The sequence below is a fragment of the Crocodylus siamensis genome, chromosome 4, assembly GCF_052110815.1.
Source record: "Crocodylus siamensis isolate JL-2025a chromosome 4, ASM5211081v1, whole genome shotgun sequence".
Lineage (NCBI taxonomy): Eukaryota > Metazoa > Chordata > Crocodylia > Crocodylidae > Crocodylus > Crocodylus siamensis.
This window is the reverse complement of record NC_143398.1, coordinates 229192483-229211803: the sequence shown is the minus strand read 5'-3', so window position 1 is coordinate 229211803 and position 19321 is coordinate 229192483. Positions and strand designations below refer to the sequence as shown.

The 19321-nt window shown below is 42.8% G+C and overlaps 1 protein-coding gene across 2 annotated transcripts in view; it reads left to right on the top strand.

Annotated features, from left to right (window-relative positions):
• THSD7B (thrombospondin type 1 domain containing 7B) overlaps positions 1–19321 on the top strand; it is a 678955-nt gene that overhangs the window by 595644 nt on the left and 63990 nt on the right. For both annotated transcript variants that reach the window (XM_090045842.1, XM_090045843.1), the window contains exons 16-17: positions 13278–13411; positions 14238–14391. In XM_090045842.1, coding sequence (XP_089901968.1) covers positions 13278–13411; positions 14238–14391 — 288 coding nt within the window. The remainder of the gene's footprint in view (positions 1–13277; positions 13412–14237; positions 14392–19321) is intronic.

Here is a 19321-nt window from a genome sequence, read left to right as displayed (position 1 = left end):
TAACATACCACATGCTAAGGATCTGTGGGGCTGGGGTCCATGCTGTGGGAGGTGGAAGGGAAGGGGGAATCCCTTGTTGATCAGCGACCCTACTGTACCTGCAGTCTCCCCTGGAGCTTTGGCTAGGGAGGAGAAGGGCAGAGCCATCATGTTCTTTGTTGGAAAGAGAACAGTCTAGCCCAGCCCAGCCCAGTCCAGGGCTGCAAAGCATTTGAGATACTGGGCGACTCTGGTTTAACTTAAACCAGGAAAGGGTCTCTGACAGACATTTCAAAAACTGGTTTGATCCAAATCAGTTAAGTCTGATACTACATGCAACCAGGTTTATCTTAAACCAGTTTGAGCCATTTTGAAACTGGTTTATGTGTACTGAACTTATGTTCTGTTACAGTTTTAAATCAGTTTCTGATCACTTAAACCAGTTTATGTGTATTGTCTGTCCCTAACCCAAATGTCATCAGGTAACAACCACTTTCTGCCACTGAAGTAATGCAAAATGTCATTATGTAGTGAGGAATCAAGCCCATGAATCTAAAGGAAAGTTTACAAGAAAAAAAAGTAATTGCAAACCTTGATGAGGCTTTTACTTCAATATGCTGTCAATATTTAAAAAGTACATAGGGGGAAAGAAAGACGTAGGCATCTGCTAATTCTCTTTGTTCTTCTCTTTGAGGCAGTGATATGAGGGGGTGTTCTGAGAAAAAATGGTGCGTCTGTGTTGTACCACTATGCTTCTGGGATGTCACATGTATATTATCTGTGCTTGCATAAATTCAGAGAACTCTGGGAATTCAGCAAATGATTTTAAATAAGGTAACTATTTTCTGTGTATAAGCTGTATTTTAGCACATTGAGTGGTGGGTGCTGGACCACAGGCTTTATTAGCTGCTGTGTATAGTGCTTCAGAGAGAACACAGTAAACAAGCACAGTGACAGCCAGCAGCAGAAGGATACAAAAAGTATCAAGGCAAAGTCTCTGGAGACTCTGGAATCAAAAGTTAATCCCCTTGATCTTCTTAAATAACAGAGCTATAAGTGAAGGATTTGAACTGGGGCATTCTTGCTGATGCAGAGAAAACAACCAGCTTTGATTAAAAATAGCTGATAAATAGCAAGAAGACAGAAATTTGCAAATGACCTTAGTCCATAAAGAAATAGATGAAGATTGAAGCCAAGTCACCACCCATCTGTAAGGCCAGAATCAAAGCTACAAATTTGATCCTGTAAATAGATGAATGCATGCAGATCTGTATGGAACACCATTGATGTCAATCTTCCTTTTCATGTTGGGATCTGAATCTTTAACCAGGTATAATGTCCAGGACTGCCCCACAATTTTTGGGGGCGCCTGCAAGGCATAGCTTTGGGGCCCCCTGACACAAAAAAGGCATTGGTGGGGGGGGGAAGGGTAGCAAGTGTATAGGCAGATTAAGGTGTACTGGAGCACTGGGCAAGCACAAAATTGGAGGCGCCCTCCCCCCATGGAGCTGGGCTTCAGGAGGGGACAGAGGGGCCCCTTCCCCTCCTAGTGCTGGCAGGGGAGGCTGGTGAACCCTGCCAGGCTGGGGGGCACATGCCCACCACTTCTCCCTGCTCCCCACCCCTGCTACAGCCAAATGTACACATACACATGGCAGACAAGGTTCTTTGGGTAAATCTGATATCTTTTATTAGACCAACTAAATAGTTGGAAACATTTTTTCTAGCAAGCTTTTGGGTTTAAAAACCCTTGATCAGGCTGAGGAAGCATCTTCAGTTGGTGTATGCTCTTCCTGGATGGAACAAATAGTAAAGAAGCCAGAGGCTGGTCTGCATGCAAGCCAGTCAGTGAAAATGTAAATTGAGGAGTCAGTGGGTGAGAGTCAGTGGGTTTTCGTGGAATCAATCCTTAAACCGCTTTTTACTGAAAGAGTGAGTTTTGTCCAAGACACTACAGACTTTCTACAAAAACTTAAAAACATAGACCACCTTCCCAGCAACACCCTCCTAGCCACCATGGATGTTACCAGCTTATATACCAACATCCCACACCAGGACGGCATCCAAGCCTTCCTTACATACCTACAAGAGCAAGATGACAACTCTGAGTACAGACCCAAAGATATTACTGAAATTATATGCTTCATCCTCACACACAACAATTTCACTTTTAATAACCAACACTTCCTCCAGACCATGGGCACAGCTATGGGCACCAAAATGGCCCCACAGTATGCCAACCTTTTTATGAGCCACCTGGAAGAAGAATTCCTCAAAGACTGCACCATCAAACCCTTGCTGTACTTAAGATAATAGTGATGACATCTTCATCATTTGGACTGAAAACCTGCAATCTCTGATTGAGTTCCATCAGAAATTCAGCAATCATCACCCCTCCATCCGACTATCTCTTGAGTACTCCAGCACCAACATCTCCTTTTTAGACAGAATGATCAGCATCCAGAATGGTAAAATACAGACCACATTATACAAGAAACCTGCAGACCAACATACATATCTGCACAGAACCAGCAAATCACCTAAACACACCAAGAAACCTGTGATACACAGCCAAGCCCTCAGATCCCACCAAATTTGCACTGAGGAGAACACCCAGGATTGCTACCTCACAAATCTTAAAAAGGATTTCACACAAGGACATTCCTCCAAAGAGATAGATACACATTTGAAAGAGTTACCTGGATACCATGTGAAGAATTGCTGCAGTGCAGAAGGAAAACCCCCACAAATCACACACCACTGGTTATGACATATCACCCCTCCCTTGAAACTATATGGAAAATCCTCAAACAATTGCAACCCATACTAGAAGGAGACCCAATTCTTAAAGAGATCTTCCCAGATCCACCCATCCTAGCCTTCAAACAAGCTTGCTAATCCTCATCACCAGAAGCAAACTTCCTACAGCCCAAAACACACCAAATGGATCCAGGCCATGCCATGAAAAGAAATGCAAAACCTGCCAATATATCTCCACCACCCCACACAATTACTACACCCCGCAACAGAACCATCACCATTCCTGGATCTTACACCTGCACCTCCAGAAACGTTATATATCTCATCCAGTGCACCAAATGCCCTGATAGAAAATACATAGGAGAGACCAAACAACAACTGCTCAACCAGAATGAATGCACACTGGAACTCTATTAAAGACCAGAATACCCAATTACACATTTCTCATAAGAAAACCACTCTCTCTCCAATCTCTTGGTATTAATCCTCAAAGGGAATTCACAAAACACTTTTCACAGATGAGCCTATGAACTTCACTTCATCAACCTCCTGGATACAAAAAATCATGGACTAAACATAGAAGAAATACAAAAATCTAGAACTCTTGGTTCCAAAATGATACCTTTTATTAAACCAACCAGGAAATCACAAGGAAATTGTCCTTTTCTGCAAGCTTTTGGGCTTAAAGGCCCTTCATCAGGCTCTGAGAAAAGTATAGATGGTAAAAAGTCCCCATAGGTAGAAATAAACTTCATTTTTGAACAGAGGGAGCTGGAGATGGAAATCTGTCCCTCTGGGTCCAGCTTTTTCTTGTGATTTCCCAGTTGATCTAATAAAAGGTATCGTTTTGGAACCAAGAGTTCTACATTTTTGTATTTCTTCTTGTCTCAGACCAACATAGCTACCAAGTACATCCCTGAAACATGGAAGATGCAGAATTTTAGTTGATTTGGATTTTAAACTTCATTTCAGAACAAGAAAGATTTTTTTTTTTTTACCTCCCCACCTGCCATCTGACACTCCTCCAGGGAAGGAATTTTACCTAATCTACATACCAAAGAGCAACTCAGCACAACTCTCAAAGACACAGCTACTAAGTACATCCCTGGACTAAACATAGACATTGGATTTATGACACACTATAAGCTGCCTGACATCTGACTCCCCAGGTACCTCTCCACTTTCCCTGCTACATTCATCACCTTTCTCCCCCCTGCAGCCTGCCTCTCATCCACTGGCTCCTCAATTTACATCTTCACTGACTATGCCCTTCTTGCTGCAGCCCAGCCTCTGGCTTCTTTACTATTCGTTCCATCCAGGAAGAGCACATACCAACTGCAGATGCTTCCCCAGACTGACGAAGGGTTTTTAAGTACAAAAGCTTGCTAAGAAAAATGTTTCTAACTATTTAGTTGGTCTAATAAAAGATATCACACACACACACACACACACACACACACCACAGACAGCCCTGTGCTGTCCCCACCCTCCCCAGCTGCCCACTGCTCAGTCTCACTCCCTCCCCCACCCCATTTACACTCACATGCAGGGAGCTGCTGCCCAGCTGTCCCAAGCAGCCCCACAGATGCAGAGGGCTGGGCTGGGCTGGGCTGGCAGGGAGCAGGTAAGGCAGGGCTCTCCCAGCCTGGATCGGCCCCCTCCCCCACAGCGCACGTGCCACCTGGCCCGCAGGTGCAGACTCTTCAGGCAAGACCCCAGCCCTGCCCCCCTGCCCCAGACCCATTGGTGAAGGAGGGGTCCTGTTTCCAGCTGCCAGGGAAGCAAATGTGAAAGCCACAGTTTTAAACTTGGTGCTGAAAATGGGTGCAGAGTTTAAAACTGCGGCTTTCACTTTCCTGCTGGGGAGGATGCACATGGGATCCCTTGGCTGTGGGGGCCCCCTGTGGCTGCAAGTTTCACAGGCATGGAATGGGCCGGCACTGATTATACTATGGTTGGAACAAGCCCTGCTGTGCTCCCCACCAGGTCAACAGTCGACTGGTTATCAGCCTGGTGGGAACCATACTGGGGCTGATTCCTGACCCCAATGTGGTCCCCTGGCCGAGCTCATAAACAGCTGATTGTTGGGCACTTGGCTTTCAACTTGCTGGTGTGCGAGCAGCCTGGGATCATAGCCCAGTTGAGATCTGATCCCTGATCCCAAAATTGCACATCCTGCCATGCATGTGTAGCATGGCAGGAGGCAAAAAGTTTGAGAGCTGGGATCAGATCCCATCATGCCTATAAATAAACATCTGTCAGTAGCCTAGAAGTATGCATTATAATAGGAGGTTGGGGGATCAGGGCTGTCCTAATTACCTGCTCTATTAATAGACATCAGAAACCTGCATATATTTAACACTCTCCTGATGCAGAGGTGCAGCTCTATAATGTCTTCCAAAATGTAACTTAGCTAGAAGAGAACAAATTTAGAGGTGAACTCTGAGGATATATGGTAGTGCACATTTATTTGGTGATTTGTGAACTAGAGAACTCATGGTCTCTAGCCCAGATCCTGGGTATTGTTGGAATGGATGGGTTTGATAGTATTGGAAAAGTACATAGAACACCAACCTGAGAAGGTGCAGAAATAGGTGTGTCAACATCAGCCATCCATACAGACAGGCCAGTTGGAAACAAGCAATACTGGAGAGCCTTGGATATCTTCCGAAGACCCGAGGACCTGTTGGAAGGACTGAGAGGGCATTGTAGCCAAAAAAAAAAAAAAGAAGAAGTATTAAGGCAAGACAGGAGTGACAAGTGCTTTTGAGGAAAGCAAGGAGGAATCTTAGACTGATGGTTTGTTTTTTGGTTTGCTGGTGGATGTGACATCAGAGAGGATACCTGGCTTCTTCATAATGAACACTTCTGCAGAGCTCATGGGAGTGATGTATGTGTAGATGTTACTCACTTCTCCCCAGGTGTTGATTCACCCTGAGAATGATGGCAGGGTAGACAGAGCCTCTTCACTATGTGAAGCTGTGGTTTAGTTTGTAAAAATGATGTGGTAATGTTAGAAAAGCATTACTACTTAGAAAAAGGGGGTTTTAGTACCAGGTTTTTCTAGTATTTCTAACCTAAGAATCCTTATCAAATGTTACAGTCCTTACTTCAGTGCAACTTCAAACTAAGCTGGGACTGTAGGATTTGGCCTAGTAGCTAAAGTACCAACACAGTGATTTCCACTAGTATTGTTGGTACTCTGTGCCCTTTACCTGACCTCCTGTGAACTCCTCCTCAATCAGGATTTAGCTCAGAGGACATAGGATTAGGTAACTTCATATGGAACGATATGGGTGTTGCACAATTAGAGAATAAAATGTTGCTGTTATGCTTGAAAGCCCATCTTCTTTATAAAGAAGCTATTTAAATCAGCATTATTCCAGTTTCTTTTGTGGATCATCTTTATTTATTTTTTAATTTTTACCTTGTTTTATTTCTTAATGTACAGTAATTTACGTCTATCAGAATCTGTCATCTAGTTTCTTTCTTGTAAATTCGCGACTAGTGAAGTTTCCTAGAATGTTTTGATTCTTTATACAAAAAACAGGTACTGTATATTTTTGACACATACCTGCAATTTGTCCGTACTAGTAACTCTTACCGAGTCAACAAATCTGATTACAGTTCGTCCTCAGATGCATGCAACAGAGAGGTATAATGAAGCCAATGGATGGGAGTTGCTAGGACCAATCCTCTTTCCAAGCAAGTAGGAATACGAGACAAGGAAATCTTTTAATCCAAAACCCTAACGGAGTAAGGAGTAATATTATGGTGTAGCGCTTGAATTATGATGTGATGCTGATGCCATGTAATAGCAGTTGATAAATTATAAAGTTATATCCGTCTAACACAGAACAAGAAACTTAAGGAAAAGAGGATTTCAGTCCTAAAAATATTGTTTTTCTTGCACTTCACAGTACAGCTTCTGGGTCCTATTCTGTCTCCATTTTGGGAGAGGTTTATAAGGCCCCTGGCTCATGTAAAGACACCATGGGATCTGATTTCCAAACTCAACAATCATGTTTCCTCTCATGCATCACATGCATGGCAGGAAGTACAGATTTAGACCTGTCCAATTGTACCCTTTTTACTTGCCAATACAGGGGTTCAGCAAGGCAGCTTAGCTTGTCCTCCGAAGAGGGGGCAGGTAGCCCTACTGAATAACTAACTGTAGGGAGGCTGCTGATTAAGGAGTGGCTCACCACATGCTTAAAAACCCTGGAGAGAAGAGCAGTGGGATAGAAGCTGAAGGGACAGCTGTGGTGCAGGTGGTGGGCTAAGCAGCTGGCCACAGCAGGGGATAGACTGCTCTATAAAGGCCAGATCTACAGGGATCCCCTATTGGTGTCTGTGGCAGGACAAAAAGGTTGTGTTTGCATGTTTTGTTTGCTTAGAAAACTCTGTTTTATTTGGGGACTGGCTGAGGAGCTTCTCAGGGAGCAAGAGCCTGCTTGGAGAAACCCACAGGCAAAGCAGTCTGCTTACAAAGGGGAGCCCAAGATTATGGTCCTGGGCATCCCCTGCACCAGCAAGTTGAAAACCAGATGCCTGCAGGTACAAGACCAGAGGCAACAATCCTGTCCCTGTCCCTGGGACTACACCATGGTCTCAAATGAACCCTGGTAAAGTCCTGATGCCTGGACCAACAATTAACTAATTCCAGTCCTAGCCTGGAACCTGTATATGTAGAACATTTTTATGCTTCATTTGACATTTTTGTCACCTTAAATTGTGTCACATACAGTACTCTTGCCATTTGTCCCGCATTTAAAATGTTCATTATGGCATAAATGTAACTTGTAGAGGGGGCCTACAAACTAGGTAAGATTCAGGCAAGAAGTTCTCAAATGCAGGAGCCAAGTAGGGTCTATTTCAATAGCCATATGTGACTAGCCTACCTTCACAATCCCTTGTAGGTGGTGTTTGGGAATCAAAAGGGTGCCTGCTCACAGTATTGAGCACTTCTGGGGCTTGAAGAGCTGCCCATAAATAGACCAGGTGACATTTGGAAAAGGATTTGGAATGCTAGTGATTGGGAAAGGGCAAATATAGTGCCCATCTTTAAGAAACGGAAGAAGGAGGTTTCAGGGAACTACAGACCCATCAACCTCACCTTAGACCCTGGAAGAATCATGGATCAGGTCCTCAAAGGATCCATTTATAAGCACTTGGAGGAGAAGAAGGCGATTAGGAACAGTCACCATGGATTCGCCAAGTGCAAGTCATGCCTCAACAATCCGATTGTCTTCTATGGCTCTGTGGATGTGGGAACAGCAGTGGATGTAATATACCTTGACTTTAGCAAGGCTTTTGAAATCCCACAACATTATTGCAAGCAAGCTAAGGAAGTATGGGTTGGATGAATGGATTGTAAGGTGTATAGAAAACTGGCTGGATCCTTGGTCTCAGAGTGTAAGTAGTCAATGGTTCAATGTCTACTTGGCAAGTGGTATCAAGTAGAGTGCCCCAGGGGTCGATTCTAGGGCTGGTTTGTTCAATATCTTCATCCGTAATCTAGAAGGTAGCATGGAATGCTGGAGGGTAAGGCTAACATTCAGAGAGACCTTGACAAATTGAAGGATTGGACCAAAAGAAATCTCACGAGGTTCAGTAAGGAGAAGTGTGAAGTCCCGCACTTAAAATGGAACAATCTTATGCACCATCACAGGTTGGGGACCAACTGGCTAAGCAGCATCTGCAGAAAAGGACCTGGGGTTTACACTGGACAGTTAGCTGGATGAGTCAACAGTGTGCTGTTGTTGCAAAGAAGGCTAATGGCATACTAGGCTGCATCAGTAGGAGCATTGTCAGCCAATCAAGGGAAGTGATTATTCCCTTCTATTCAGCACCACTGAGGCAACAACTGGAGCACTGTGTCCAGTTTTGGGCCCCCCACTACAGAAAGAATGTGGACAAATTGGAGAGTCCAGCAGAGGGCAATGAAAAATAGAGGTACACTGATACATCAGTCTGATATCGGATTGGTACTGATATAAAGAAAATTGGCTGTATTGGATATTGGCCTGATGGGGCCGATAATTTGGCTGATAAATGCCTGTGCTGTGTGCAGCTGAAGCGCAGCACTCAGGCAGTGAGGAGCAGAGCAGGCAGCATGGAGAGCTACCTCCAGGTGGTAAGTCCGGTATGGTGGAAGGAGATGGGGGTGGGAAGGGAAGTGGGGGGGAAGATCACATGCTGTGCAGTGAGGGAGGGAGCAGGGGCAGGTGCTGCCCAGGCTGGGTGAGGTGGGGAGCAGAGCTGTGGCTTGTGGAGGAGGGGAGGCAGCTCCCACTGCTGCTTGCACCCCTGGAGGGCATGGGGGGGCATGTGCTCCCTGGATCTGAGTGGAGCGGACTGTAGCCGGGGCTGCACAGGGCTCTACATGTTGGGGGCTGGGCTTAAAGTGGGCACTGGTGGCAGTGGAAGGATGCTGCGTCCATCCCAAATTTTGCCACCACTCCGCTCCCACCGCCACTGCCACCAGTTGCCCAGTGCAGCCCCAGCTCTTCTCAGCGCATGGGTGGAGGCAGAGCGTTGAGCTGGGGCTGGACCAGGCAGCTGGTGGCAGCAGCGCTGAGAGTGGAGAGGCAGCAGCACCTGCTCCAAGGCCAGGCCCCACCTGAGAAGAGCCCTGCACAGCCCCAGCTGCAGCCTGCCTCGCCCCATCCTGAGCAGATCTGCGGGGCACACCCCCACCCCCTGTGCCCTCCTGGGGTGCAAGCAGTGGCAGGAGTTGCCTCCGACCCATGAGCTGTGGCTCCAGCCCCCGCCCCCCTGCCCTGCCTGGGCAGCGCCTGCCCCTGCCTCCTCCATCACCGTGGGGAACCTTGATTTGCCTCCAGTCCCCTTCCACCACACCAGACTTGCCAGCTGGAAGCGGCTCTATCAGAAATCGGATTGATATCGACCAATATGCTTCCTTACATATTGGGTATCGGGATCAGCCACCAAAATCTGTATCGATGCACCCCTAGTGAAAATGGTTAGGGGGCTGGGGCACATGACTTATGAGAGGTTGAGGCAGCTGGGGTTATTAACTCTAGAGAAGACTGAGAAGGGATTTAATAGCAGCCTTCAACTACCTGAAGGTTGCCAAAGAGGATGGAGCTAGACTGTTCTTATTGGTGCACATAACAGAACAAGGGGCAATGGTCTCAAGTTGCAGCAAGGGAAGTTGAGGCTGAATATTAGGGAAAGCCTTCTCACTAGGAGGGTAGTAAAACACTGGAGCAGTTTACTCAGAGAGCTTGTGGAATCTCCATCTATTTAAGACCCAGGTGGACAAAGGCTTGGCTGAGATGATCTAGTTGGGTCTGGTCCTGCTTTGAGCAGGGGGTTGGATTAGATACGACCTCCTGAGGTCCCATCCAACCCTTATTTTCTATGATTCCTTGATTTCTTTTATTATTCACTTTCAACCCATCCAGGCCCTAGATTTTTAGGCTTCCTAATGGGCCTTTCAAGCCCATTCTTCCATCTAGAGATTTAAATAGGCAGTACAAGCATTCTCATGGTGCTTGATCACACCAAAGATGTAAATACCACTATATTGAAGTTTCACTCCGTTAAATATTTCGTGATTTGGTGTGCTGGATTGAAATCGCTTTTCAGAGGCTGAGCATTGCTCTACTGGCAATCCCACTTGCTTATGGCTATTCTTGTTTAGTGTTGTTTTTCCTCATGCTGTCTACATTCTTTACCTCACTTTTGTGACAGGGTCATTCCATTCAAGCCTATGAGAAATAATGTCTTATTTTATTTTTATCTCCTATTGAATGTCATAGAACCTAGGCAGGAAAAAAGTGATTTTTTTTCTCTTGAATATGAAGCCATTAATCATGTCCTCTGAACATCTAAGTCAGTCTCATGACATGTTTGAAAACATTAAAACATTTAAGGCTCCATTATCCATTTGTCACATGGATAAGCCGATGCACCAAGACGAACTCACTCAAGATCATGCAGGGCGCATCTACATGTTCATTAATACACTCTCGTTACTATGCATTAAGTTTAGTACTTAGTTAACCAAGTACTAATTCAATGTGCAGTAACTTACTCTACTGCTCAGTAGTGCTGGTGCACGGGGTGTTTTTTTACACTTACAAAACAGCCTGATAACACTGTGCAGTACTGTATTAGCCCGGTTTTTGACTGGCACACTACTGCGTAGTGTTATTAGGCTACTGTGCAGTAAGCGTCTTGTGTAGATGCACCCACAGTGAACTAGCACAAAAGCAGGAGTAGATGGATAAGAAAGTAACACCAGACCATAGGAAAGCATTGTCTCTGCAGACTTGTCAGCAATGACATATTTCACTCCCCTATATTATTGTAAAGCTTTGTAAGTGATACCCCAAATAAAATATTAGACTCTTTTAGTGCTCTTGTATACATCAGAGTAACATTAGTGAGAATTAATGTACTGCAAAATGACAGAAATGTGTTGATGCTAGACTTGTCATTATGATTTGTAACCCAGAGTGTCCTAATATTTATGTTAATGCCCTCAATACAAGTGCCAATTTTTTTGTGATTTCTTAGTTGGCCTAATAAAAGGTATCGTCTCTGAACCAAGAGTTCTAGAGTTTTGCATTTCTTCTTGGTGTAAGGAAGGCATTAGCTCAGATTCATTGGTTAGTGTGCGGTATGAGCTGACATTGACCTCGGTGCAGGCTCATCTAATTAGGAGGTGAGCTGCAAATGTAAAATTCTCCTTCCTTATAGCTCAAGATAAGGGTGAAAATATGAAACGTCTTGCTCTTCTTCCTGATGTATCTGGACTGAAGTGTAATTTTCACCCCTACCATATTAGCATATTAGGAAAAGTAGGAAGGAAGAACAAAGGATGAAAGATTTTTTTTTATTACCCCTAAAGTAAAGTCTTTATTACCTCCTGTCAAGCTGATCCACAGGCTCAGTAATCTGGGATTTGTTGCTTTTCTTTCTTTTCTCCCTCTTTACACTAGTTTCTTAAATAGCTATTCTGCTTATTACTGCACTATCGCTGCATTCGGAGCTGACTCCTATTGTACTTCTCACCTCCTCATTCTGACAGAGCAGTTAGCTTCTGACTTTTCTGCTCCCCTTCACTTCCGCTTTTGGTGAATAAAGCGCAATTCTTTTACTGGTTAAAATCTCACTTTCTTCTTGCCAGCTCCTGCTTCCACTGCCTTATTTCCCTTCATTTTGCCTTCCCCTTTTCAGTTTATTTTATCCCCCTTTCAGCTAAACCTGTACACTATAGACAGAGAGCCAAAGACAGGCCCACAGTTCATATTCGTTTCTGACATCATTTTCTATTCCTGAGGTGTTCCTTAACAAATAATTTCTTTTTCATTTGATTTGCAGCTAACGTGCTGACACTGCACCAATCTTGTTTGGAGAATATTCCATTACATAGTATGTAATCTCTACTCCCCTCAAAAATCTTGCAAATATGACTTTCTTATTGTTAAGGCCAGAACGTGCATAGTCATCATCTGCCTCTTTTATGAAATTATGAGCTGCCATACTAAAACTGTATGGTTTAAGTTCCACATTTTGTAAGAGAGGGTATGAATTACAGTTGTAATGCTGAAAATTGAACTATTCCCCAGAAGCAAGGCCAAAAAGATTTTGGTGTGCTGGAGAACAATATTTTATATGCTGTAATTTTTTTTTCATTGCAGTGTATTGTGTTTCATATATAGCAACGGACAGCTTTGTGTCTCACATTTAGCTCCATCTAGGCAGGGAAACTGGATTTATAGTCCAAGTTCAATGAAATACAAGCAAAATAAATGCACAGAAAGCTGCCCTTTAGAGCATTGCTTATCAACATTGTTAAGACATTCATTCATTTTAAACATAACAATATACTTTTAAATAATATTTCTCACTAATAGCTTGAATATTGAGGCTCCCCCTCTCCCCCCCCACCTTTATAATATTTTTTTCCAGCTTTCAAATGTATTCTTCACATGGAAAATAAAGTTTAGATGAATGAACAGTCTATTTGCCTGGAAGACATGCTGAAGTTAAGTGACTATTAGAAAACAAACATCTAAATTTTTTGTATATAAAAACGAAATTTCTAGGATGTATATATACACTTTCATTTCTTTTCAGTAAATAACATATAGATACGTTACATGCAAAACATGCTTATTTTTCAGTTAGTACCTTAAGAACATCAAAGGCCATAATATGTGCTGTAGTTGTAGGAAGATCTATCTGATAGATGATATGTGAGTAGTCTGAGAAAATGAGATTGTAATGGAATTCTTGTTCAGGCTTCAGAAAACAGCTTTTTATTTATTCAGTTTTTTAAAATGCTTCATACACATTACAGCTTTTATTATTTTTTTGAAAATCTTTTGGCAAGCCAATAACGTTTCCCTGAATTTAAGCCTATTGCAACCTTTTTAGCATAAGGAGCATGATCCAGGGTATTTTTCAGTAGTACACTTTTAATGTTGTTTTGCTCAGGCATTTCTATGGAGATACAAACTTGGATGGTTGAAATGAATAATTTTGATTCTTTTCCCTGACAGGTGTATGAGGCAGTCCCATGCTACACTGAATGCAATCAGTATTCCTGGATAGTAGAGCCATGGTCTCCATGCAAAATCAACACTGAGCAAAATTCCCTACATTGTGGGGAAGGAATACAAACAAGAAAAGTCAGGTGTGTGATAACAAAGGCAGTTACTTTAAATATATAAAAATTAGCATAAAACAAAATAATTGGCCTTATGACAGTAAATATGTTATTCAGCTCAATGTTTTAGGTGAAAGGAGGACTGCATTGACCTACAAAGGTTTTCATAAAAATACGTCTCTGAGATGCAGTTTCATGTGTGTAAAGATAATGACTTCTTTGAACAACCTGCTTTAGTTTCTGTATTACAACTCTTCCGCTGAGATTCCAGCTGTATAGAAAACCTGGCTGAACAGAAAAAAAGATTAATAAAAGCATCACACCCGGTTTAATATGATTTTAATGGAAATATTATTACTTCTAAGATTATTGCTGCCAGTGGTATTTATGAAAATACTCAGACGTCCCCCAAGTTTTTGTTGTTAATATTTGTGCAAAAAATTATGCTGGGACTCTGCCGTCTGTTCTTCACTGTTTTTAGAATTGTTTTCTGTCCAGTCAAGGAGCAGGAACAATGATGTATGATCTAGATGACCTATTAAGTATTCACATTCACATGGCAACTACACAGAGCAATCAGAATTAAAAGCTCACATGCCATAGTCTGAAGCTTATTTGTTACTATTCAGCAAATAGTTTAATTGAATAACAAACAGATATACAGTCGGCATCAATTCGCCAACCATTCATTAGATTCATAATTAATATTATTTGTATAATAATTTAACCAGTGTTGTGGGACAGAGGTAGAGTGTACATGTATTAGCTCATCTGAAATCAGATGAACACCTCTCTTGTTTTATACAAGGTATTTTCTGTCAGGTGAAAAAAAATATTTATTTTTTCCTTGTAGATGTGTAAATACTTCAGAGGATGGTGAAGGAGAGGCTGTGCCCAGCATGCTATGTAATCAGTCTGAAACCCCTAATGAAGTTCAAAAGTGTAGCCTGTACTGCCCCTACGAGTGTGTGATGTCTAACTGGGGACAATGGAGCAAATGCCCGCAGGTAACTATCTTCACAGTCTTTCTGGAGGGAGTGTTTTCATGTCCGTTTCACAATTTCCTTTCCTTAAGTCGCTTTATGCTCCCTTTCTATTATTCCTACATTCCAGCAGCAACGGCAAACAGTTTTCTTGTAGGAAGTTGGGCTTAATGGATTTTACATCCAGCCTGGTTATGATTTTTAAATGTCAACTATTCCTACGAAGCCTGAGCCTCATAAAAAAAAAACCAAAACTAATTAGTAAAATACACAGTGAGTATAATGTGACAGATGGCCAGATCACCTCTCCATTTGGTCTGGGGGAGGAACCAAAGCAGGTACAAAGAGAACGGAGAATAGCAGCTTCATTGCGTATCTCCTGTTTTCTCTTAATCTCCTAAGAGGTGCATGCAGGAAAATGCTTTATACTTGATAGACCACTCTTGAGAGGCAATGTATGAGCTCAGCCATATTTGAACTGTGCGGTGCTGTGCAGCTCTGAGAAAGGAAGTACTGGGGCTGCACAGAAGACTGATCTCCCACCCCACCCCCACTCCACCAAAGCTGCAGAAAACAGCATTATCTGCACTGTTTCCTGTTATGCATCTTGAAACACCCTGGAGACAGGAATTGGCACAACAGCCAGTGAGAAGATGGTGGCAGCAAGATCCCCCCTGTGAAGAAGAAAGAATCCTATTAGTTGTTCAGAGGTGCAGGCCACTGTTCAGCTGTCCTTAATCTTTGCAAATGTCATGCGTTCTATGAGATTTCCTTACAAATTCCCCATTCTCAAAAGGATAAAAGAAAACAAGTTCGGTCTTGTTCAGATTCTTGGCCCTTGTGGGCATAGCATCTAACAGAGTATTCATCACAGTAATTGCCCAGCTTTACTCTTGTTACTTTAAATAAGAAGAAAGAAGCAAGTTTTGTGTGGCTTTCCTGAATGAGCATACTTGCCTAGTGGACTTCAGTGGCAGATAAACATTCACGGTCCTGTTAGGAGTAGAAGAAACGCTATCAAAAGCATGGGCAGTTTGGGGCAGGTATGTCCATTACTGCAAGCATGGTTTTTTGTCTTCCACAGTCAGGCAGGTTTCTCTCATTTCTCAGTGTTTTGTGTATTGTGCAGATATTTTCAGTCAGAACCGGTCAAATAAAATTGTGTATTTGAGTTCCTGTATTTGCCCCACGTAGAGCACCAGAGTTGTGATTCAGCGTAGCACTTCATTCCAAATCCAGGTGGTTTCTTGGATGTCTTTTCTTACTCTCACTGTAGTACAGCCCATACTCTTCTGAGCTGATTTTGTTCTTCACTGGGAGTCTCTTCAGGAATAGAAATAGATTGTCTTCATTTTAGAATTCGTGATAACCGAAAAGGCCACATTTTGATCCTGACCGAGAGTTGCAACAACGTACTCGCCACAGAAGGATGTTAACCCTGACATTTCAGGGCATCAGAAGTGTTGGACTTATTACAGTTTACTGCACAGAATATTATGGAATCTGTTCTACAATACTTTGCTGTGAATATGAGGCTACTGTTTGCTGCTGGTGTTTGCTTTCAAGTCACTTATTGATTGTTGCCTGGATGGTGCTTATTTGAAGCTTCACAGACAATATGAGGTCCAATGTTGAAGAACCTGCTACGGACCATAGTGATTACAATTATAATAGGACTTGATCAATAGGACTAATTGTATGAGTAAAGAGTTATAGGACTGGATTGCATTGTGCCTATGCATGCCTACAGACTCACGACTAAGGCCAGAACCAGTCATAGGACTGGAGTAGATCAGAGTACTTATGAAGAAACCAGGAGAGAGCAAGAGTGGTTCTAGGCTGGAGGAAATCTGTGGTCTGTACTTGTTGAATAACATCTTAGCCTGTGAACCAACAATTCCTCCTCCCTTGTAAATTTTAGACGGGTCTTCGACATCATGTAAACCAGCTGCATGATAGCTTAAAATACACTGCAGTGAAGGAAAACCAGAGTATAACTTTTGAAAATTATATTCTGAATTTAAATAGCTGAACTGTACATACTGTGTGCATAATAACAGATGTGACAGCTAATGAGTGGGAATATTAAGTGTAGACAGTGCCTTGTCTGGTTTTGAGATTTATTAAATAATTCTTCAAGTACAACCTACTAATCTAACAGTAGCTCAGTTTTTCAGCTTTATCACCAAGACAACCATTTGAGTGGTGACATAAAAGGAGATTCCTATGAGAGAAGCTACTTAGACTTCAAAAGAATAAAAGCTAGATCGAGTCTCTTTTAAAACTGCCAAAGGGCGGGGTCTTAACCGTTGTGCTAAAAAGAACAGGAATAGACACCAGGTTTTGTCAGAATGGGTCAAAATAATTTTAGGAAAAGGCAATGTGGACATTTATTTGCATGTCTGCTGTCTGTTTTAATGGCTATCCTAAGAAGAATAGCTTAAGAACAACACTTTCTCTCACTATTTTTGTAGTAGTGAGATGAGTAATTATTTTATGGTATCAAACATAAAAAGGTTCAAGTACTATCCCAGCAAATCTGAGATCAAGGAACGTCCTTTCATGACAATCCTACTGTGAGAGCTAAATATTAAGGGAAACACACTCATATAGCAGTTAAATATTCACTTTGTTACCAGGTCAGTGGGAATTCTGTCTATGATTTGAGGTATAATTTTGATATCCCTCATTATTTCCATTCATTTCTGAGGGGTTAGTGCTAACTGTAGTAATGCATAAAACACTGTGTACACTTGTGTATATGGAAACAAAGATGTTCTACAAAAGCCAGGTTATTATAGGTTTCTTTAGGGACCTAAGATTCAGCTAACCAAGTGAGTGGACAGTCATACAGGCACTTTTAAAAATCTCTGTAGGAACCCATCTTTAGATTTAGGTACCTGAATGCCTTTTGAAAATCTGACTCCAAAGGACAGATTTTGTTCCATCTATTGATGGTCTAGGTGGATTTAGAGCCTAAATGCTACTCTCGTCCATGCTTAATGCACCTGTTAATGTATCTACTTTTGTAACATGCTGTCACATAACTATCATGATTGTCCCAAAAAGAGGTAGAATAGAATCACACTTAGGCACGTAAGTCCAGTTACGTGCCTAATACCTGCAATACAATTTCACCCTTAGGGCTTTTTTACACATGCAAGGGACACAGTGCTGGGTGCCCTGAAAAGCACCCGGTGCTCTAACAGTTACAATTGTATAAGCAGCGAAATGCGCACTGGTGCAAAGAAAATGGCGGTGGTGCACTTTTGAACTAAAACACCTTGAAGGTGTTTTAGTTCAAAAGTGCACCGCCACCATTTTCTGCATGCTGACGCTCATTTAGCTGGTTATACAACTGTATGCAGTGCAGCACAGTGACCGTCACCTTGAGCACAAAACAGACTTGGTTAATCGAATTAATTGAAGCAGTGGATCTCCAGCGCGTTGTGGGACAAAAAGGTATGTGTATAAATGCTATGTAAAGTTCTTGGTGTTGCTCATGGCTCTTCTCCTGCTATCTAACATCAAAGATTATATCTACTGTACCTCTGAGTGGTCGGTAACCACATTGGGACTTGAGCAGAATCTCCTCAGCAAGGAAGGAGAGTCTATTGGGCAGAGTGCGGGTTAAGATCTTTCCAACTATGAACAGGAATGCAATACCACAATGATTACTGCACTCCAGTCTACCTCCTTTCTTGAATACGGTAATAATTTTGGCATCTTACATGTCAATTCAAGTCTGTTCCAGATTTTCAGAATAACAACATGTAGTTGATGAGTTTTTTTCACCCGGCTTATAAATTTCAGCTGGCATCCATTAGGACCACATGATTTGTTGTTCCTTAACTGCTTAATAGATTTCAAGGCCTCTGGATAAGTTGATGGACCTGTAAGTTAGTCTTTAATGGGGTGTTATAATGTTGATGTTATTGCTTTGACATTAGAATTTTGGTTTAGGGGCTCTTGAAAGTGCTCTACCACGTGTTGAAAGAGGAGCGCCACGAAGAAAAAGCCCTCCAAGGAAGGACCTGGGGGAATCATCATCCATCTTATGTCCAACTCCCAATAATATTTATATATGTGGGGTATATATAATATATAACACATGGGGTAGATGGTGATGATGCTCCCTGGATCTTCCCAGTGGTCCACCAAAGAGAGCATTGGGTAGGCGAGGGCCCTGGCCTTATAATACCCACCCCGACATGCTCTAATGCTCTTCAGCTTCTGGCCTGAGCCAATGCAGGCATAGAATCATAGAAAGGAAGAACTGGAAGGGACCTGTAAGATCATCAAATCCAGTCCCCTGTCCTGGGCAGGAAATTGTTGGGCTTGACAAGCTCAACAAGGTGCCTACCCAGTCTCCCCTTGAACATCTCCAAGGATGGTGACTGTACCACCTCTGCTGGGAGTATGTTCCAGATTCTGGTGACCCATACAGAGAAGTTCTTTCTTATATCTAGCCTGAGTTTACCCTCCATAACCTTATATCCATTGGTCCTCGTCCTTCCTTGAAGTGGCTTCCTGAATCTTGGTGTTCACCCTGATGTACTTGTAGGTGGCTATCAAGTCACCTCTCAGCCTTTTCTTACTTAAACTGAGTAGGCCCAATTCCCCAAAGAAAGATAATGAAGGATAGGCTCTCCTCACAGAGCTCTCCTCATAGAGCCTATCCTTCATGCCCTTGACCATGAAGGTGGCTTTTGTTTGTACCCTCTCAAGCTTATCCATGTCCTTCTTGAAGTGCAGTGGCCAGAACTGGGCACGGTACTCCAGCTGAGTACCAAATAGAGAGGGAGGAGCACCCCCTGGATCTATTGAACACACAATGGCTGATGCATGCCAGAGTTCTCTTTGCTTTCCTGGCAACCTCATTGAACTACTGGCTCATATTCATCTTCTGGTCAATAGTAACCCCCAGGTTTGCTCAGATGCTGTACCAGCCAGT